This window comes from Brachionichthys hirsutus, chromosome 3 (genome assembly GCF_040956055.1).
Source record: "Brachionichthys hirsutus isolate HB-005 chromosome 3, CSIRO-AGI_Bhir_v1, whole genome shotgun sequence".
Taxonomy (NCBI): domain Eukaryota; kingdom Metazoa; phylum Chordata; class Actinopteri; order Lophiiformes; family Brachionichthyidae; genus Brachionichthys; species Brachionichthys hirsutus.
Window position 1 is genome coordinate 2,301,276 of NC_090899.1, and position 17,992 is coordinate 2,319,267.

General features: G+C 44.8%; 2 protein-coding genes across 2 annotated transcripts in view; one reads left to right on the forward strand and one right to left on the reverse strand.

The window, feature by feature from the left end:
• Positions 1-501: 501 nt before the first annotated feature.
• On the forward strand, positions 502-1,814 carry tnfb (tumor necrosis factor b (TNF superfamily, member 2)). Its single transcript, XM_068760556.1, has 4 exons — positions 502-789; positions 901-955; positions 1,060-1,119; positions 1,327-1,814. The coding sequence occupies exons 1-4, from the start codon at positions 589-591 to the stop codon at positions 1,812-1,814; spliced, it is 804 nt and encodes a 267-aa protein (XP_068616657.1). The 5' UTR covers positions 502-588.
• A 3,479-nt stretch (positions 1,815-5,293) lies between these two features.
• Positions 5,294-17,992, reverse strand: part of gabbr1a (gamma-aminobutyric acid (GABA) B receptor, 1a) — a 53,077-nt gene continuing 40,378 nt past the window's right edge. Inside the window, exons 16-23 of the mRNA XM_068760555.1 lie at positions 14,168-14,300; positions 13,060-13,176; positions 11,695-11,805; positions 10,565-10,658; positions 8,621-8,748; positions 6,555-6,683; positions 5,665-5,808; positions 5,294-5,578 (exon numbers count right to left, since the gene is read on the reverse strand). Coding sequence (XP_068616656.1) covers positions 5,294-5,578; positions 5,665-5,808; positions 6,555-6,683; positions 8,621-8,748; positions 10,565-10,658; positions 11,695-11,805; positions 13,060-13,176; positions 14,168-14,300 — 1,141 coding nt within the window. The remainder of the gene's footprint in view (positions 5,579-5,664; positions 5,809-6,554; positions 6,684-8,620; positions 8,749-10,564; positions 10,659-11,694; positions 11,806-13,059; positions 13,177-14,167; positions 14,301-17,992) is intronic.

The window sequence follows — 17,992 nt, forward strand, 5'->3', positions numbered from 1 at the left end:
TAAATGCCTGTGGTTGAAAGAATCCCCAGCTGATGAGCCGGTGGGCTCTTCAGACAATATCACATTTTTTGTGGCATTTCAAAGCATTCGTCTGACGTGTCCTCAAAAACCTCGGTGAGCCACTGATTTATGTGAAAACCTCAGCAGTCACAGACAGATCTTACATTCTACGGGTGGCAGTAACGACTTCTTTGTGTTTGTGTCTGTGTGTTGCAATGCTGTGTAATCTTTCAAAACTCAAAAGCCACTTTCCCATCCTGAAACCACATTTCTCGATGTGTTCCGCTTAAAATCCACAGAAAAATTCTGTGACTTTTCTCCCCCCACCCGCCCCCCCTCCAACCGCCCGTGGCTCTTCTCTCTCCAGGTTGCGCTGCTGCTGCTCTGTCTCCACTTACACGGTGACATCACTGGAGTTTCCCTTCTGCAGATGCAGCTGCAACAGCATAAATACTACAACCTCTCTGGCAGAAGTTCACAACACAATCACAAAGAGAGACGCGTCGGCGGAGAGAACTGGAAGCACCTGAAAGCAGCCGGTCCTCATTTGGCAGATATTTCGGCAGCCGGCGGTAAAGCAGAAGAGTCATGGTTGGTGGCATGGTGACCTACGCAGCTGCACCGGGCGATGTGGAGACGGGTCCTGAGGAGAGGACGGTGGTGTTGCTGGAGAAGAAGTCGTCAGCCGGGCGGATGTGGAAGGTGTCTGTGGCCGTTCTCCTTGTGGCCCTTTGTTTTGTCGGCATCCTGCTGTTTGCCTGGTACTGGAATACGAGGCCAGAAATGCTGGTAAGGAGCAGTCATTAGTCATAGATCTCTAACACCCTCACTATTGCCTGACCAAATTAGCAACATACTGCATTTATGACTTTTTTAAAGGGTGTATTTGCCTCCTTTCAGACACAATCCGGCCAAGCAGAAGCTGTAATCGAGAAGCACACTGCTGGGAAAACAGGTGATTAGATTCATGAGCTCTCATTTGCAAGAGCTGCCGAGGGCTTGTGTGAGATTTATTTGAGCTTAATAGAGACGAGCTCACATTTGTCTTCCTCTCCTCAGATCCCCAGTACACGCTGAGGCGTATCAGCAGCAAAGCCAAGGCGGCCATTCATTTAGAAGGTGAGTCAAGGCTTGATTTTGATGCAAAGCAAACAACACTCTCGTGATCAATGCTTTCAGATCAGCCTCTTCCCTCTGGGCGAGGAGGAAGTTGTTGCCTCAGTGATTGATTACACACTTTAGTTGATTATTTACACTTGTGTTTCACACCATGCGGAGAGATGATTCCGGGTGATTCAAGGCTGCTTCTTCTCGCTCTGCCTGCAGGTAGCTACGACGAAGACGAGGACAAGGACGAGGAAGAGGAAGAGGTTGAAGACGTGAAAGACCAGCTGGAGTGGCGGAACGGTCAAGGCCAGGCGTTCGCTCAGGGCGGCTTCCGGCTGGAGGACAACCAGATCGTCATCCCTCAAACGGGGCTCTTCTTCGTCTACAGCCAGGCGTCGTTCAGAGTGTCCTGCAACGACGGCGACGAGAAAGGGACCGGAAGTCACCTCATGCCTCTCAGCCACAGGATTTGGCGCCTCTCAGATTCCATTGGAAGCAAAGCCTCGCTGATGAGCGCGGTGAGGTCGGCATGCCAAAACACCGCTCAGGAGGAGAGCTATATAGTGGGACAGGGTTGGTACAACGCCATCTATCTGGGCGCGGTGTTCCAGCTGAACAGAGGGGACAGGCTGTGGACGGAGACCAATCAGCTGTCGGCGCTGGAGACCGAGGAAGGCAAGACTTTCTTTGGGGTGTTTGCCCTTTGAAATGACTCGGCGCGGTATAAAGCGTTGCAAGGTGCCATGACGTTTTTTACTTTTATTTTATTATTCATCTTCTCGGTGATGTGAACACGTTTAAATCTCAATGGAGATAAAGCTTGTTGTTGTTGAACAGGCTGTGATGATTTTTTTAAATCCTATAAACTGTAACAGTTTGCTAAACCGTTTCTATTTTAGGCACTATTTGTTTTCTCCATACATTATTTATGTTGACCTGAGATTGTAGCAGGCTTGACTTTCTCTGCTGTACCGGATGACGACACAGCTCTTCACTGGAGAGTCTGGGTGCAAAGACTATATCACAACCTTTGTGTATTTATTTGTATTTATTTATATTTAAATTGTCGAGGGGGGGGGGGTTCGGTGTTTAAGTTTATATCGATATTCTTGATGTGAACATGATTAAAATGTAAATCCGACGTGTCACTGCAGAGATTGAACTCATTTCCTTGTTGATGATAAATTAAAACGTACAGATGAGTTGGTAAACAGCTTCAACCAGCTAGTGCAGTAAATCACACACACACACACACACACACATACTGTAACTGTACTTACATTGGTCTAGCTTTTGGCAAACGTTGCTGTGAAATTCTTTCACAGGCAGCAAACACTTCCTTTGTCAGAGTCGACGAAACAAGGGGAATTTCCTACTTTTTTTGTCTTGCTGTGTCAGGTGGAGGCCCACAGAAGCCTCAGCCCAGAGCGGGTTTTCCCCAAAGACGCCCCCCACATACACACGCACACACACACACGCACACACACGCACACACACGCACACACGCACACACACATTCCCTCTCCCACACACACCCTTCAGCCTTCTTCCTCCTCCACACCACCAACCCTTTCCCGCATTGCCACATTCCTCATCTTCAGTCAGCTGGAAACAGACATGACATCTGAGGATGTGTGTGTGTGTGTGACCACGGTGTGTACGTGCTGCGTTCAGTGTGTGTGCGTGGATTTGTGTACTGAGGAATTGCAGCACAGCTGTTTTTGTCACACTGTCATCCAAATGTCAGATGCACTCAGGAGCATTTTGTCTACTTCAGTCTCGTTTTTTTTCTACAAGCATGCACTAAACGTCTCGGCTATGAGGTTCCCACCGGATTTCACAGTCGGTCATCGTGTGGGAAAAAACACTTCCTTTGTTTAATGAGGCTCTTCTTCTGTGGTTCTTTGCTCTTTGACTCCTGCGGGGAGAAAGAAAAGATTTCAGTGACAAGTACGCTCAGCCACAATTAATTGTGAAGCAGACAGGCATTAAATAAGTGGTGACATCTAGTGGATGATACGAACCGACAAGGAGGTGAAATAAGGTTGATGAGTCCAAAAGATCAAATGGTGAGAAATTAATTTTAGATGCGTGCTTTTATTGAAGTTGAAAATATGTGTCCTGTCAAAAACTCCATTTGTGCCAATGTGGATGGACCAGAACTTCATCACCCAAGTTCAAACACAGATAAGAAAGTAAAAAGAGAACAAATTAAGACATTTAATGATTTGCGTCTTTGAAAATTAACAGAATTCACCTTTTTAGTTTTTTTTAAAGATGTAACCCCCTTTGAAGTGCAAGCCTAAAACAAAGTGTCCAACTAGGAACCAATAAAGTGTATCAACCCTGTCATTTCTTATAGTTTATTAGCATTTGAAAGGTCAATAAAACACAAACAAATACCCCATGGAAAAAAACAATAGCTTTATTTATGATACCTATATATCTGCATACACATATTTTTTTTATATATTAACATTTATGATCCTAGATATAGTGAATACAAATATCCGCAAATCTGTGTATATTGTCATATACTGTATCTACGTGATAATAGAACACGTCCTACATGAATTCTGCATCCGTATGTTACACTGATCCAGGTACTGTGCAGTTAATAGACATGGCCTATTTCATTCATTTATGTCCTTCTCCAAACCCTGAGCAAAAATCTGGTAGAATTACTGCATCCATAAGGTGTATAACTAGTTTGTTCAGATTGTGCAATTTGCAAGTGCAATTAAAATACGTATTTAGAAATATTTGACAAAGTACTGTTGGGATAAGTCTGTTCACGTGCCCTTGTTTTATAAAATCTGTAAATAGTCAATGAATGAAATAGATCATCCAGATTAACTTTTGAATAAACACCGTATATCACTTCTCATATATCCTTCTTTGATTCATTTACAACTGACACAAAGTCAAAATGGGAAAGGAAAACACAATAAAAGATCGTCTGATATGGGAAAAGAGTTTAAAATAAAAATCTTCCAATTTAAAGACTTACAATACATATAACATATTCACATGTAGAAAAAAGTGTGCTTTTTTGGGGATATCCGTAGAAATAGTCATCACAGAAGCCCCACACCTCAACAAAGACCCTTCATTTGTTCATTTGGCAGCAATAAAATCAGTCAAAAAGATTTCTCTTTTCATTCTTTTTTTTAACCACGATCTATTGAATAAAAAAAGGAAAATTAGTACAGTTTTGCTGTACCCATAGAGTCTGTCATGAAAACTGAGAACTTTATATATATCTTTTTTTAAATGATAACCAGTAGGTTTTCATGCTTTGAATTTAAACTTCGATATCTGCACAATGCATCCGATGCAAGATTAGGGGTTTGTTGATGGCTACGACTGCAAGATACCACTGAATAGGTTTGACACAAATATTCAAAAATAAACATTAAATTCCTTCAAATGGCAAAAATCATTCCTAAACGTGAGCAAACTTTGAGTTTTCAGAAAAGGGTCTTATATTTGTACATCAGCGAAGGACTGGACCCAAACACGCCAAACTCCTTGGGTCCGTCTAATTAATGGCTGGTTAAAAACACACATGATCACTTTTCACTGAAAGCAAGATTCCACAGAGTTCAATCTCTGCTGCCCCTCGGAGGAAGCAGCAGGAAACAAACTGTGCCTTTCATCGTCCCTTTATAAAGTCTGTTTTCACCACCTGAAAACGAAACAAACAACTTGTCAACAACAACAGATCAGATATTACAGAACAATATAAATCACTACTGCGTGTGTCTGGAGAGGCGGAAGGTGGAGAGACGATGCAGCGAAGACCCAGACGCCCTTTTTCGTATCCTTGACGCGGCGTCTCCGCAAAAAGAACGAGATAACGAATGAGGAAGAGGAACAATTAAGAGATCGATGGCCTTTGAAAAGACCACGCGTGCTGCTAATCTGTGCTTGTCGCCGCGCCGTCGCCGGGCGGGGCTCAGGGTGAGGCGGGAGCCGTGAAGACGGATGTTACCTGCCGAGCGGGAAGCACTCCTGTGGACGTCTTTGTGCTTCCGCACCATGTTTTAGATCGGTGTCGCTACACGGCTGTGCTCGTCGCCGATACGAGTGAAAGTCACAGTGCCTTGTTGTGTTTCGTGCCCCCCCCCCCCCGTGTGCATTGTGAGACTGCCCCCCCCCCAGCCTCCACCCCCACGTGCCTTGCTTATTTATAGAGCAGAGGGATCTGGCTGTTGTGACAGTGGTTGCGACTCATCTTGCTGTCGGTCGGGTACAGGCTGGAGGAGTTGGAGAAGGAGGGCGGGAGGGAGTGATTGTCCGTGGTGGGGTTGGGGTAGCCAGGTGGGGGGAGCAGAGACTTGGGGTCCTGTTGGGATGAGGGCGGCGGAGCGTTGTGGTTCTGGTTCTGGCCCGTGGATGGCTGGCGGCGGTTGCGAAGGGCCTGTCGCTCAGCCAGCTGGTTGCGGAGCGCCGACACCCTCTCTTCTTTCTGCAGAAGACAATAAACGGGAATAATGTGATCAATAAATACCTTTGAAAGGTTCCGCCTCCGTGCCGTGTTGACGACGGCCTCACCTCCTGAATGATCTTCTGCAGCTCCCGGTTCTCTCGCTCCAGCTGCCGGGACTTCTCCTCGTCGTTGTTGTTGGTGGACGATCCGGTCTTCAGAGTGTCCTGCTGCTCCGATTGCCACTCGCCGCGGGTGATGAGGCGCCGCATCTGTACCGCCACAGGACCAGGAAGTCAATAGAGCACAGAATCAGGCCTGAGCGAGTTCAGCATCCTGGATGAATAATGCATCCGTCCAGAAGACCTGTAGAGCTCTAGCATTTAATATTTGCAGTCTGAACGGAGTCAATCTGAAGCGGCCGGTGCTCTCATTGGTTTTTTTGTCCTGATTGCGGTGACACCTTTGGGGGTTCGAGCTCTTTCTGCGCCGCTCTTACAGATAAAATGCGCTGACGCTATTGTGACTTCTTCTTGCGTTTTTTCCCCCTTTGGTTAATGAAGTTTGGCGTTCTGCAGATGGCGCTCTTGCAGCCCTCCTGCACGCAAACCCAACTCTAGTCTATTTATTAAACAACAAAGGATTGCAGCTGCTGCCATGTTTTTTATTTTTATTTTTTTTATGGTACGGTAGTCATGCATATTTAACTTGACACATCATTTTCGATGCATCCTTTATTTCGATGACACAGCCAGTCCCGACATCAAACCGTATTTTTTTGGGTGATTTTTAAAAAGCGGAGCTATCAAATTTAATGAATGCATCCGAATATGAAGTGTCAGAAGGTTGTAATCTCCATGCACCCTGCAGCACGGGCCGAGTCTTCCTAAAGACTCTGAGAGCAGCACGTTTGACCTTTGGTTTAAATGCCATACGAGTGCACTTTTAAGTGTTTGTGAGTGTGTGTGTGTGTGCGCAGCAGTTACTAAAGGTGCATGTGAGCAATGAGTCAGAGCACCTTGGGCACAAAAAGCACCACCAGAGTGATGTAGGCAGAGAAGACGATCGCAAGAGAGGCAAAGGCAAAGGAGGCGTCCTGCTGTGAAGACAGGATCATCGTCACCGGAGCCGTGATCAGGCACAACACCTGCAGCACCAGGAAGACAGAAACAGAGCGATAGAGAGAGAGAGAGAGAGAGAGAGAGAGAACGGGTGAGGGTTCAATGAAGGGGGGAAAAATCACATCCATAAAACACATTAGGCATCTGGTTTTCATTCCGGGGAGGGTCCTCATGTTGAAACAGCATTAAGAAGTCATGACTGAAGTGGCAGCAGCAACACACTGACAATCACCAGACTGTCATCTCATCAAGGCCCGGCGCTGACGGCTCAGCAACGAGGAAGGCGGCATCATTAACTATTGACATCATCATCAAACTGGAATGCGTATATCACAATATTAGACGCGCCCTCTATTCCGGAACCACGTGATGAATTTAAAGCTCTCATAAATAAGTATGAACAACGATCAATGATAAATCCCCTCTTTCACGCCGGAGGCCGGATCAATCCATTTACTAATTACCCATCCACCAAGTATAAGCTGATAAATGTTTGGATGCTCATTAAGCCGCTTCCCCTTTTTTTTTAATCTACTTCAGGGAATGCAGGAAATTCTGATGGAATGTTTTCCCGTGTCTTCGTCCAAACAGAAAACGTGAGCGACAGCAAACACTCCCCCCCCCCCCCAGATATTTGACATCAATTACAAAGTGACCACGTGTCAAGGGTGTCAGGGAACGCCGTGGACTATTTTATCTGAAGTGGCTGGAGTGAAGGTAATGGCAGCTATTTCGGTGTAAAGTGCATCCTCGGTGTCTCCGCTTGAGCGGATTTGCTTGCTATTTAACCGTTCAGGACTGATTGCAGAATTTACTGCTAGATTTTACAGTGTGAAAGGACATAGGTTTGAACCCCATACGCAAAGTGCCGCATGTGGCGTCAACGCCAGCGGATTTCTGCTCACATATGCACGACGTTTAAGCAGAAAGGAATAAAAAAAAGGAAGGTAAGCCTGAGCTTATAATAAAAGTTTGTATTGCACATTTCTTATTTTATTAGCTTTGTTTAATCCTCATTTCACTACAGAGAACACATTAAAAAGGCGTTTAAAGGGCACCGCAGACACGGCTCCTGGCATCATCGCACCGCAGGCACCATTAGCATCATAATGTCGGATTCGCACAAATACCAGTTTGAGCCGGCGGTATAATGATTCGGACGGGAAATGTGTGGAGGGATTCTTTATTTCATAAAATCAAATCTCGACTTGCACTGGTAGAAAAGCGTGAATATTTCATTGGAAGCCTGTTCCAGCGTCCCTTAGTGCAGCACAAGCCGCCATTACAGCAGCATGTGTCATACCAGATGATCAGTCTGTGATGTTCAGCACATCCCGGAGGTCGCGTTGAAAGGAGAAGCCATCATTTTTTATATTCTGCTCTTCCCACAATGGGCTTCTTGGTGCAAAATATTATTATTATTTTTTTTGAAAATCAGTGCAAATTGTGAATCTATAAGCCTCCAAACAGTATCGCTTTACACTCCGCTTGCAGCTGCACAGGAAGCGTTTCGACGGGGATGCTCTGTCACAGTGAGCCAGTAATCTACTCAAATAGGGAAAATACACCACGGAGGGATTAAGGAAGCATCCAGTTAAGTATGAACTCCATTAACTTTTATAGACTTCCAAAGAGCATTCCCTTGAGAACGCCGCCTTTAAGCTGCGGCAGCCGGAAAGTCCTGACACACTGGTCAGTTCTGCAGTTTGCCTTGGGAAAAAGAGGAGGAAGAAAGTAGATTCTGGCAGGCAGAAACAATAGAAGCGCCGGCAATGATAAACTCCTCACAGACAGTCTGGAGCGATCTGTCCGATGGGGCAATAGAAATCTGATTTATTGCCACTTGACTGTTATTAAGTGTGCTATAGGATGTTTTCTGCAGAGAAAGCTTAACAGCATAAGGAGTGCAGGAGCCTGCAGAAATTCAGACATGACCTTTCCCCGTTGGCCCCCCCACACTCACAGCAACGTTGTAAATGGCCATCCCCACAGCCCGATGGTCGTTGATCTTTTCTGTGGACACAGACTTGGTCTCGTACGCCAGGAATATGCCCAGCAGCAGGAGCAGCCCCTTATAGCCATAAACCACACCTACAGGAAGAGGGAAGCAGGGAAGGAAAGCTGCTAAGAACGAATGAGCTGCCATTTGCACGAAAAAAGCAAATACAGCCGTGCAATCACCAGCAACCAATTAACCAGTTTATCAGTGGGCGTGTTGAAACCGCCGTGCATTCCACAAGGTTCCCAGCTATGAAATTTAGAAGCACGCAATCACAAAAAAACAAAAACAACCCATTAAGTTAATGAGGTAAAGCCTTGTTTTCAATCGAGTGTATGCCAAGAACGATTTGCAAATGATCACATTCTGCTAAACGTAGGTTTAACACAGCAGCGAAACCGTTTTGTAATACATGCATTAAGGCAACAACTCATACGCATAAGGGCGGAAACAAAGGACGGCAAAATAAAGTCTCCTTTTGAAAATCTGACAAACTTACAGATGAAAATATGAATAGAAATAACAGCATGCTTCAGCGTGTGTTGTGTTTTGTCTTGCTATGGTATCATATTTATTACCTCCGCCAACGAGGTCCTGGCGTTCATCTGTCTGCCTGTCTGTCTGTTTGTCAGCATCATAACTCAAACAGTTACGGAAAGATCTTGATGAAATGTTCAGGATGATTCTATGGATCCTGCATTCTGGATCACTTTGAAATGTTTGCGGTAAATGGAGCTTCAAAATGTGTTCCTCATTATCTCGGTTAATGTTTATGCAATTTGACACCGTCATGTAGGGCGGGTACTTCTATCTCACCACCGGTCACTCCATTGATTTTATGTGTCAAAGTCAATTTGCTAGTCACTGGGGGAACTACACATCCTGAAAAAACAGTTTCTGAAGTCTGAATAACCACCCGGACATCGCTCGGCATCGCCGTGGAAACACCAAATTCATAAGAGTAAGCATTTGTATCGCATTTCAAACCGGGTGGCAAGTTTCAAACGTGGGAATTTGCCAGACACGGTGAGTTGAATTATGGGAAATGTAGTTTTTCAGTTAAAGCCCAGATATCTCAGCTTCTGCTGCAATGATTTTTCCTTCACCAATTTGAGACCAGTTGAAATATTCCAAAACTGACTGGATTACCACGGAATTGGCATTGAACATCACAGCTTCACAGATACACTGAATAACTAGAATGTAATGCTTTCAAATTAGTGAAATTATGGGATGGAAATGGCTCAACGCGGCTGCTGCTCGCTTCTCGTGGAGGAAATAGTGTCAGCTTAATACGAGTGTGCAAGGAAGTCTGCGACGGGTTTGTGCAGAGGTAGAAAATCCAAAATGCAAATTCAATAGATGGTGGAAAATGTTGAAAGTCAGTCAAAGTCTGACTGACAGAGGAAGGAGAACGTAGCCGTAACAGAAAGAGGAGCAGGGAAGAAAGGGAGTCTGTGACTGAACGGGTTTGACACCTCCTCCGACCGTCCATCGCTTCTCTATGCAGCCTGATATTAAAGCGCCACATTTTCTTCCCCGAGAGAGGAAATGCTATGGGGCAATGGCCCAGATTGTGACCCACATTATTTGAATTTCAGCATCAATATACTTTCATAAGAGCTGCCACGCTAAGACAGAGAGCAGAGAGACAGACAGGGAGAGAGGAACGGCGTGGGTTGACAGAAAGAAACAGAGGAATCAGTCGCATGGGGGCGGCGGAGGCTGAGGGAGAAGGCGATACAAGATGTGCTTAATCCAGAACGAACCACGGTAGCGTGTGCACGTGAGCATATGCATATGTATCTGCACATGTCCAAATGCGACACGGCCTTAAACCCCAGCAGGGCACGGAGCGACAGAGCGACAGATTGAGACATCGAGGGTAAAATAATTAAGAGTGGATACCAAGCCACGTGTTCATCTCCTCCGAGCTGCAGTGCTCCAACAAGGGCTGAATCAGGACATCCAGATCTTCTTTAGGGGCCTCCTTAGTGAACTTCTACTCACACGGCAGATGGAGGAAGAGGGGGAGAGTAATGGAAGGATAAAGAGCAGATGAGAGAGAGAGAGAGAGAATGAGAGATAACAAGAAACGATGAGACAGCAGCAAACTGGAAGAGACAAAAATGCTCAGCAAGCAAAAGCCCCAGAGACAGTGGGGTTGATCCTCTGGGGTAAATAAGATCTTCCTGTAACCCAAATGAGTGAATGAAGTTATTGGATATTAAATGAATATGAAAGCTAAAAGTCTTGCGTTATCTTTATGTGTTGCGAATGGTTTCCCCAAAAAGCTCCGCGGATATTGCAGGACGACTATTCAGCCTTTATCCATAATCTTTTGTTTCTCCCACTGAATTCCATAAATGGTTCAAATAATTAAAGCTAAATGCTAGCCAGGCGTAGCTTCTTTCTCATTAGCAACATCTGTGATTATTGGCATGAGCTTAAAGATCCTTTTTTTTCTTTCCAGCGCTGGCCTTTTCTTTATTCGCCCTGGAGCGTGAAGGAAAATAAAACGTTGAAACCAAATCAAAGACGATGCTGCATTCAATGCACATCAAAAACCGGGAAAATTAAAGTTCAGACAAAATATTTTGAATGCATGGTGGGGGTTGGATTTTTCTATTGTAACTGGTGACAGTGATATTACAAACAATATTTAACTATCATTTACCATTACTGGGCATTAATGTTAATATCACTGTAACAAGTTAAGCAATCACTCTTTGTTTTGTATTTGTACAATACCTTAAAACGTTTAACAGTAAACATTCCTTATAATGTGAATCTAAAATAATCTAAAACGCATTTAAGCCTATCCATCATCATTTCTCTTGTGCCTTGTGAAAAAACACAATCATCCATCCTCGTTTTAGGTGAAGCTCTTTAACTGAAAGACGGATCGAAACGGGAACATCTCTCCAAACGATGGCCCGGCATCTCATTACTGAGCGATAGACCAATGACAGCGGCTGGATGGCTCGTGCAAATGGGTGATGACACTCAAATGATCTCATCTGTCATTTGTGCTCTACCTCAACCGTAATATGCAGAGGATCCACAATCTGCCAGATCATGAGTGACAGGAAGTCGATGGCCAGCAGCACTCCAACTGTTGCGTAGAGTTTCCATGGCTCCAAGTGTTGCTGTGTGAGTTTGAAAACACACACACACACAGAGAGAGAGAGAGAGACAACAGTCATCACTATCCAAGGGCATCACGAGCCAGTCCACAAACAAAGACAAACAACCAGGACAAATAATATGACAGGCGTCCTTGTGATTTCTGGATGACTGGGCGCGAGTTGTCCTTCTGAATGCGTGTCTCTGAGTATGTGTCTAAGTGTATTTCCGGAGCGGAGAGAGCTCCCTTGTGCCTTTGTGTTTGCGTTTGCACGCGACTCACAGATGAACTGCAGTGACTATATTAGTGCCACCACCTGAAATCATCATTTATACACACCGAGATGACACCACTTTATGTGTGGGCAGCTCCCGAAGCCGGCAATATCAAGTCTATTATTCTTAACTTCAGCTATAATGGGAGCAACGCAGCCGTAACGGAAGCCAAGCCACGAAAATGAGCTCTCCCGCTGTGCTCCTCCTCTCTCTCTTTTTTTTTTTTTTGTGAATTTTATTTTATTCCAGCACGCCGGCTTACTCCCAGCACCTCCAACACAGTAACAGCCATTGAAGCGTTCGATAACTAAGACTGAAAAGTAAAATAAAGCAGAAAACACATTACACAGCCTCGTGCGTCGCTCCACTTGAGTTGCATAAAAAATGATTTGAGGAGCGCTCGCTCTCCATTTGTGCAAGTTTCTTTAAATACTCATGTAGAGCTCTCCGGCAAAATGCCCTTCTGTGGATGCTCAGAGAGTTGAAAGTCGACCTGATTCCTTGAGCGCTGGCTCAAATAATAAAGCCCCCCCCCCTGAAGGCTGGGATTCTGCATTGAAGTTTAATGCTCATCCATATTCATAAATATTCCGTAAAATGGCTTAAAACTCTTCTTCTTTCTGATTGGGTCTTAGAAATCCCCTCCACGCGCTGCAGAATGGCGATATCTACACACGCCACGTTCAAAGTGGAGACACACCCACGTGCAAATGAAGCCGAGATTCCTGGTTTATGCGTTTGCGTCCTCTTTGTGCGGCATCTGTGTCAGCGTGTGTCCGGCACCCTTATCCCCGAACTCGAGCTGCAACCCTACACCGAACGATGCCAAGCTGCCGTCTTAGAAGCTTAAGTTGCCTGCAAAGTTTTTAAGGGAACTTTTTTTTTTTTTAATCAGCTGGTGCCACACATGCTGCGTGGCCCGGCCTCCCTCTCCCATCCCTTCTTTACCCCACCGAGGCTGCTAAGAGGCTTATCCCTCCCCGCTATTACTGCCATCCTACCTTCTTCTTCTCCTTCTTTTCGTCCTTCTTCGTGAAGAGGGTGTGGACCCACCAGATCTTGGTGAACATGCTGCCGTAAGCCACGCTGAAGCCGAGGCCGAGGAGCCACAGGCGGAACTGGACAACCGGGAGGAGGAGGAGGAGCGGAAAAGAGGATAGGAGAGGGAACGGGTGAGGCGAGAGGAGATGAGAGAGACATTTAATAAGGCCTTCATTTAAAGGTCTGGTTTCAGAATTTCAATTGACTTTCTTGGGAAATAAAAATGTCACTCGGTCTTTATTACAGGAGTCTTTAACTCATCCTCATCACACGGTAGAAAAGGGGACTCCGATAACAACATCAATGTTTTTTTATTTTTTTAAATCAACTCCTCTCATCTCATCCGGACTGTGGAAAGTGTTGAAAGAGATTTTTGTCAAGATTAAACTGTCAAAGTGGAGTCGACTTGGATTTCTTTTTTTTTTTTTTTTAAGAGTTTTCCCAGAGGAAATCAGGCCATAAAAATAGAAACGTGTTCACATTTACACTCAGTCAGTTATTACAGGAGAGGCAGATCAGAGAGAGAGAGAAAGAGAGAGAGGTGGAATATATCGATAGACAGAAAGGATAGATAGATATACAGACAGACAGACAGACTCCCACTCCCTCTCATTATGCTGCGATCCAATCATCTGTGACATTGGGGTGTCTTCAGTGCCGAAAGCCAGGATACACCGAACTGCTTAATGAATTATGTCCGTGTTTAAACTTTCATCGTCTTTCATCCCCCGGGGTGCGTGACCAGGATTTTGAGAGGACTGGTTTACAGGTATCTGACGGCCAGAGGCAAAAACATCAGCGCTTCACAACACCTGAATGCGTTTCCTAAAATGGTTGCAGCGTGTTTAATAAGGCCTGCAGTCTAAAAGCTTTTTATCAGTCCCAGATCAGACATTTGAAGGCTATTTTCAACTACGAGGAACATTAAAGGCAGAAAATCTGGATTCAACCTCTTTTATGTTTTCGATTACGCAACATAATAAACCCCAGGTGGGGTCAGTGTGTCGCCATAGAGCGCCCCAGTCTGCCCTCGGGTTGTTTCTGTGCCTCCGTCCCTCCATCCCTCACCTGGCAGACGACAGGGAACTGGGATCTGTGGACGTGGTGGCCATCGATCCCCAGCGGGAACACCGCGGCCAGCGCCATCATGCAGCCCACGGCCGTCATGTTGTTCAGGTACGGCTGAGAGTTCTGGATGTAGCTGGAACAGCGGCACATTCACACAAACACACAAAAACAAACAAATATTAGTGACTTTTTCAGGCTTCAAAAGGTGCAATTAGTGAATTTGTAGGCACACAGGTGCCAAAAGCATTCGCGGTTCTGCCGTTAGCTCTTAGAAATGTCATCGGCTGTTGGTAATTGCTCTCCTGTTGTTTTATTAATTTAACTGTTATCAAATTTGCACTCATGTAGAGTTTTAATCATCGTGGAGCGCTGAAACATCCAAAGGCTGTTGCAGGTGAAATGGAAAGTCAAAACTATAAAAAACGTACTGCAGGAATTTGTCAATGTGGGCGTCTAAAGCTTCTTATCCACATTTCTCTGCTGACATCTTTGATGTCAAGTGAAAGTTCTGAAATGTTTTCGCTGCTCTGAAGACGATGCGGAGAATCATTCACAGCATCAGGAGCTTAAAGGATGAAAAAAGCAGCGATAAAAGAAAACTCTCTTATCAAACTGTGATTGTTCTCGCCCCGTCTTACCTGCCCAACCTCATTAAACCCTCATATCCCAACTCGTGCATTAAGCCTGTCTATAACCAGAGTAAAAAAAAAAGAAATCATCTGGCCTGGGCTCGTCCTCTGGAATCACGTCCCTGCTGACACGGGACGATCCGTCTCCACTGTGGCCTTTAAAGCTAAACTTGAAATTGGCTTTAGCTTTCATTTAGTGGAGACGCTTCGATTAGTTCAGCCTTTTTCTCCTGCCACTGTTGCCTTTGGTGGGTTGTTCTCCGTCTAATTGAATCTTATAAAGCCAGTGCTTCGAGCTCATGTTTGTCCTGCCAATGAGAATAGAACAAACCGTCTCCTTCGTCCTTCTGTTATTCGGGCCCTTCTTTTTTCACAACACTGGCTTCCCAGGAATCTCTCTCTCTCTCTCTCTTATCTGTCATCATCTTGCAGATGCTAGACCGAGATCAATGGCATCTATCACATGTATTTTTGTCATCCAAACGCGTAACTCTTTTGATCGTACTCATTTTCTCTCCCGTTTCTTGGCCAGCGTGATGAAGAGGAGGTCCTACGTTGCAGGTACCTCAAAGCTGGTTAGTTGTTCTCCTGATTGCACCTCCTTCCCCATCTCATATAATATTGTTTTTCTTCCATGCATCAAAAAAGATTTGTGAGTGGGATTGGTGGTTTGTGTAATTTTTGATGGCGTCCTCAGGACATGTGAGATATGTCCATCCTGGGGATCAGTCCTCTGAGGCTCTTCCTGAGTCTTCTCCCTCTTTTTTTTTATCCCAATTTAAAGAGCTTTTGGGGGGATTTTGCTCACTTAAATGGAGAGTGTGAGAACAGAGGGCGCCGTATGCTGACCGTAAATCCCACTGAGGCAGGGTGATGCCTCATTTTGGGCTACATAAATAAATCGACCTGCGCCAGCCACAATGATGAGACAATGTCTTGAAATAAACGCTATATTAAAAAAACAACAGCAGATTCAGGATGGGAGTGTTTGACGTCTCCGTAGCATCGGCTCTGATTTGCTTCTCGGCCTGAGCTCATCCTGCAGCGGTAGGTGTGTCTTTAATTGCTTCATCTCGTTGATGTGCCCTTGTCTCATCCTGAAGGCCCACTGCTTATTTAGTGCACAGCAACACACTAACGCAGCATGCATGCCAACGCAGCCGACACACACATCCGTGCACTAATGTCCCCGATCCAACCTCTGAAAAGCCTTTACAGCTGTTACACACTGTGAATGTATGATGTTTATTACACGGCAGGAGTTATATTCTGATGGGGAGCGCGGCGTTCTTCCGTTATTATGCGCCATGTCTCACGGCTGCTTCGGTATTACAGTCGATTAATGCGACTATTTGGAGCAAAGCCGGCATCTTTATTCTCCAGGATGTGGATACTGTTGAATATTTAAGTTAGGATACAAAACCGAATATTTACTGTTGATGCTTTACATTAGTGAAAGCGGGGCTGCAGGATAATGGCAAGGAGAAGGTGATGTTTACTTTGTGCAATATATAAAGTGAGATGAAAAAAAATAGAGACACTCTCACCGGGATGACAGGAAAGACCAAATCATTCTAGATCTTTTTTCAGTACTGGGTTTGGTACTTTTAAGGCCCGTCACGTCTGCAAATAATAATCATAAATAGGAAGGAAATAACCAGTAAACAATCAAATCAATGAGAAAAATAGCAAGTTTTAATGACATGTACATCACCTATATGTCAGCGCTGCAAAAAGACATGAAAAAAATTTCAATAGGTGTAATAAATCGATCAAGCAAAGCAAAACTGATGCGCGTGTGTGTGTGAAGTAAAAGTCTCCGCATGCGGACCGAGAGCTTAGTCTACTCGGTGTAGAGTCTGATTTGTTGCTCAGAAAACAGGTGAATTCCAAAGAAGTTCATGATTAACAGAAGAAAAACTTGAAGGTTCTCCCTTGGCTTCACCCCAGCAGAAGGGAAGAGAAAAAAAAAACATCCCCCGGGTTATTCGTCCTCCTGACAGGGGGACGTTCAAAAATGAGCCGTCTGCGATAATGTGGGATTTACAACACAATCTGATGCTACAGGTTTAGCAGCCGTAGCATCTCTTCCCCATTGACCAAAGAACGCTATGCATGCAGACCCTTAAATCACAGCAGATGATATGATAGACAGACTTCTCATGTAAATTCGTCATTTAAATGACAACCAAGCAGCAAAAAAAGGATGAGTAGCATGATGATGAAATGATATATGGTGCAGCCCCAAGTGAAAAATGATTTCATGGTCACACACTCTTGGCATGTTATCATCTTGTTACGGTTACCAGGAAGTCTTTTCACACTTTTAGCATGAGCATTAACAAACGTCTGGTTATTTATCTGCAAAGTGCTTCACTATGTCGGCAGCTATCCACCGGCTGTGTCTGTCTGCTGTTTGGCGCCGAGCAGGTAGAGCACAGAGGGATTTGCGGGGCTTCTTCTTTAGAATCATCCGGGCCTGACAGCCAAGTTCTGGCCCGGCAGCCAAACACACTGACAGGGTGAAACTCGCTGAAGCGGAAGGGCGCTTCAGTTTCAGGTGTCATCTCTACAACCGACCCCTTTCACGCTGTCACGCTATTTTCAGATTTGCATTTGACGAGGCGTCATTGGAAGAACTTTAAACAGTACCACAATTATTTCAATTCTGTGAGATTGTTTTCGGATTGGCTTTTTCTTTTTTAAAGTGGATCGGTTATGCATGTTTTCCGCGTTTCAAGGCAGTCTGTTGCGAAATTGTATTTGCAAAAAAAACAGCTTAGTGAATAAATTTGATTTGATCTGACTCTGTGTTTTTGGCTGCTCAGAGCAGCCCTCGGTTAAAATGCGTTTGAAATATAATCAAAGCTGGGGAGAGGGCCTGACAGCCGCACTGCAAGCAGCCAGAGATCCCCTGAGGAACAAACCTCTGCAGCTTAAAGAATTCTTGATAAGCTCATGGACTTATGGGACTTTAAATCACTTTGACCCAGGTCAAACATAAAAATACTATGTTAAAAAGGCATCAGAAATACGCTAGCAGCTTCACAGACATGCATTAAGCTTAGAAATGAGATCAAAAGAATTTCTCTCTTTTTTTTTATTGGAAGTCTATTTGCATTTGGTCCAAGGCTAGGCTTAAGCTCTGACAATGAAACCAGCTGCTAGTTTGAGAAACGACCCACCCAAAAAAAAT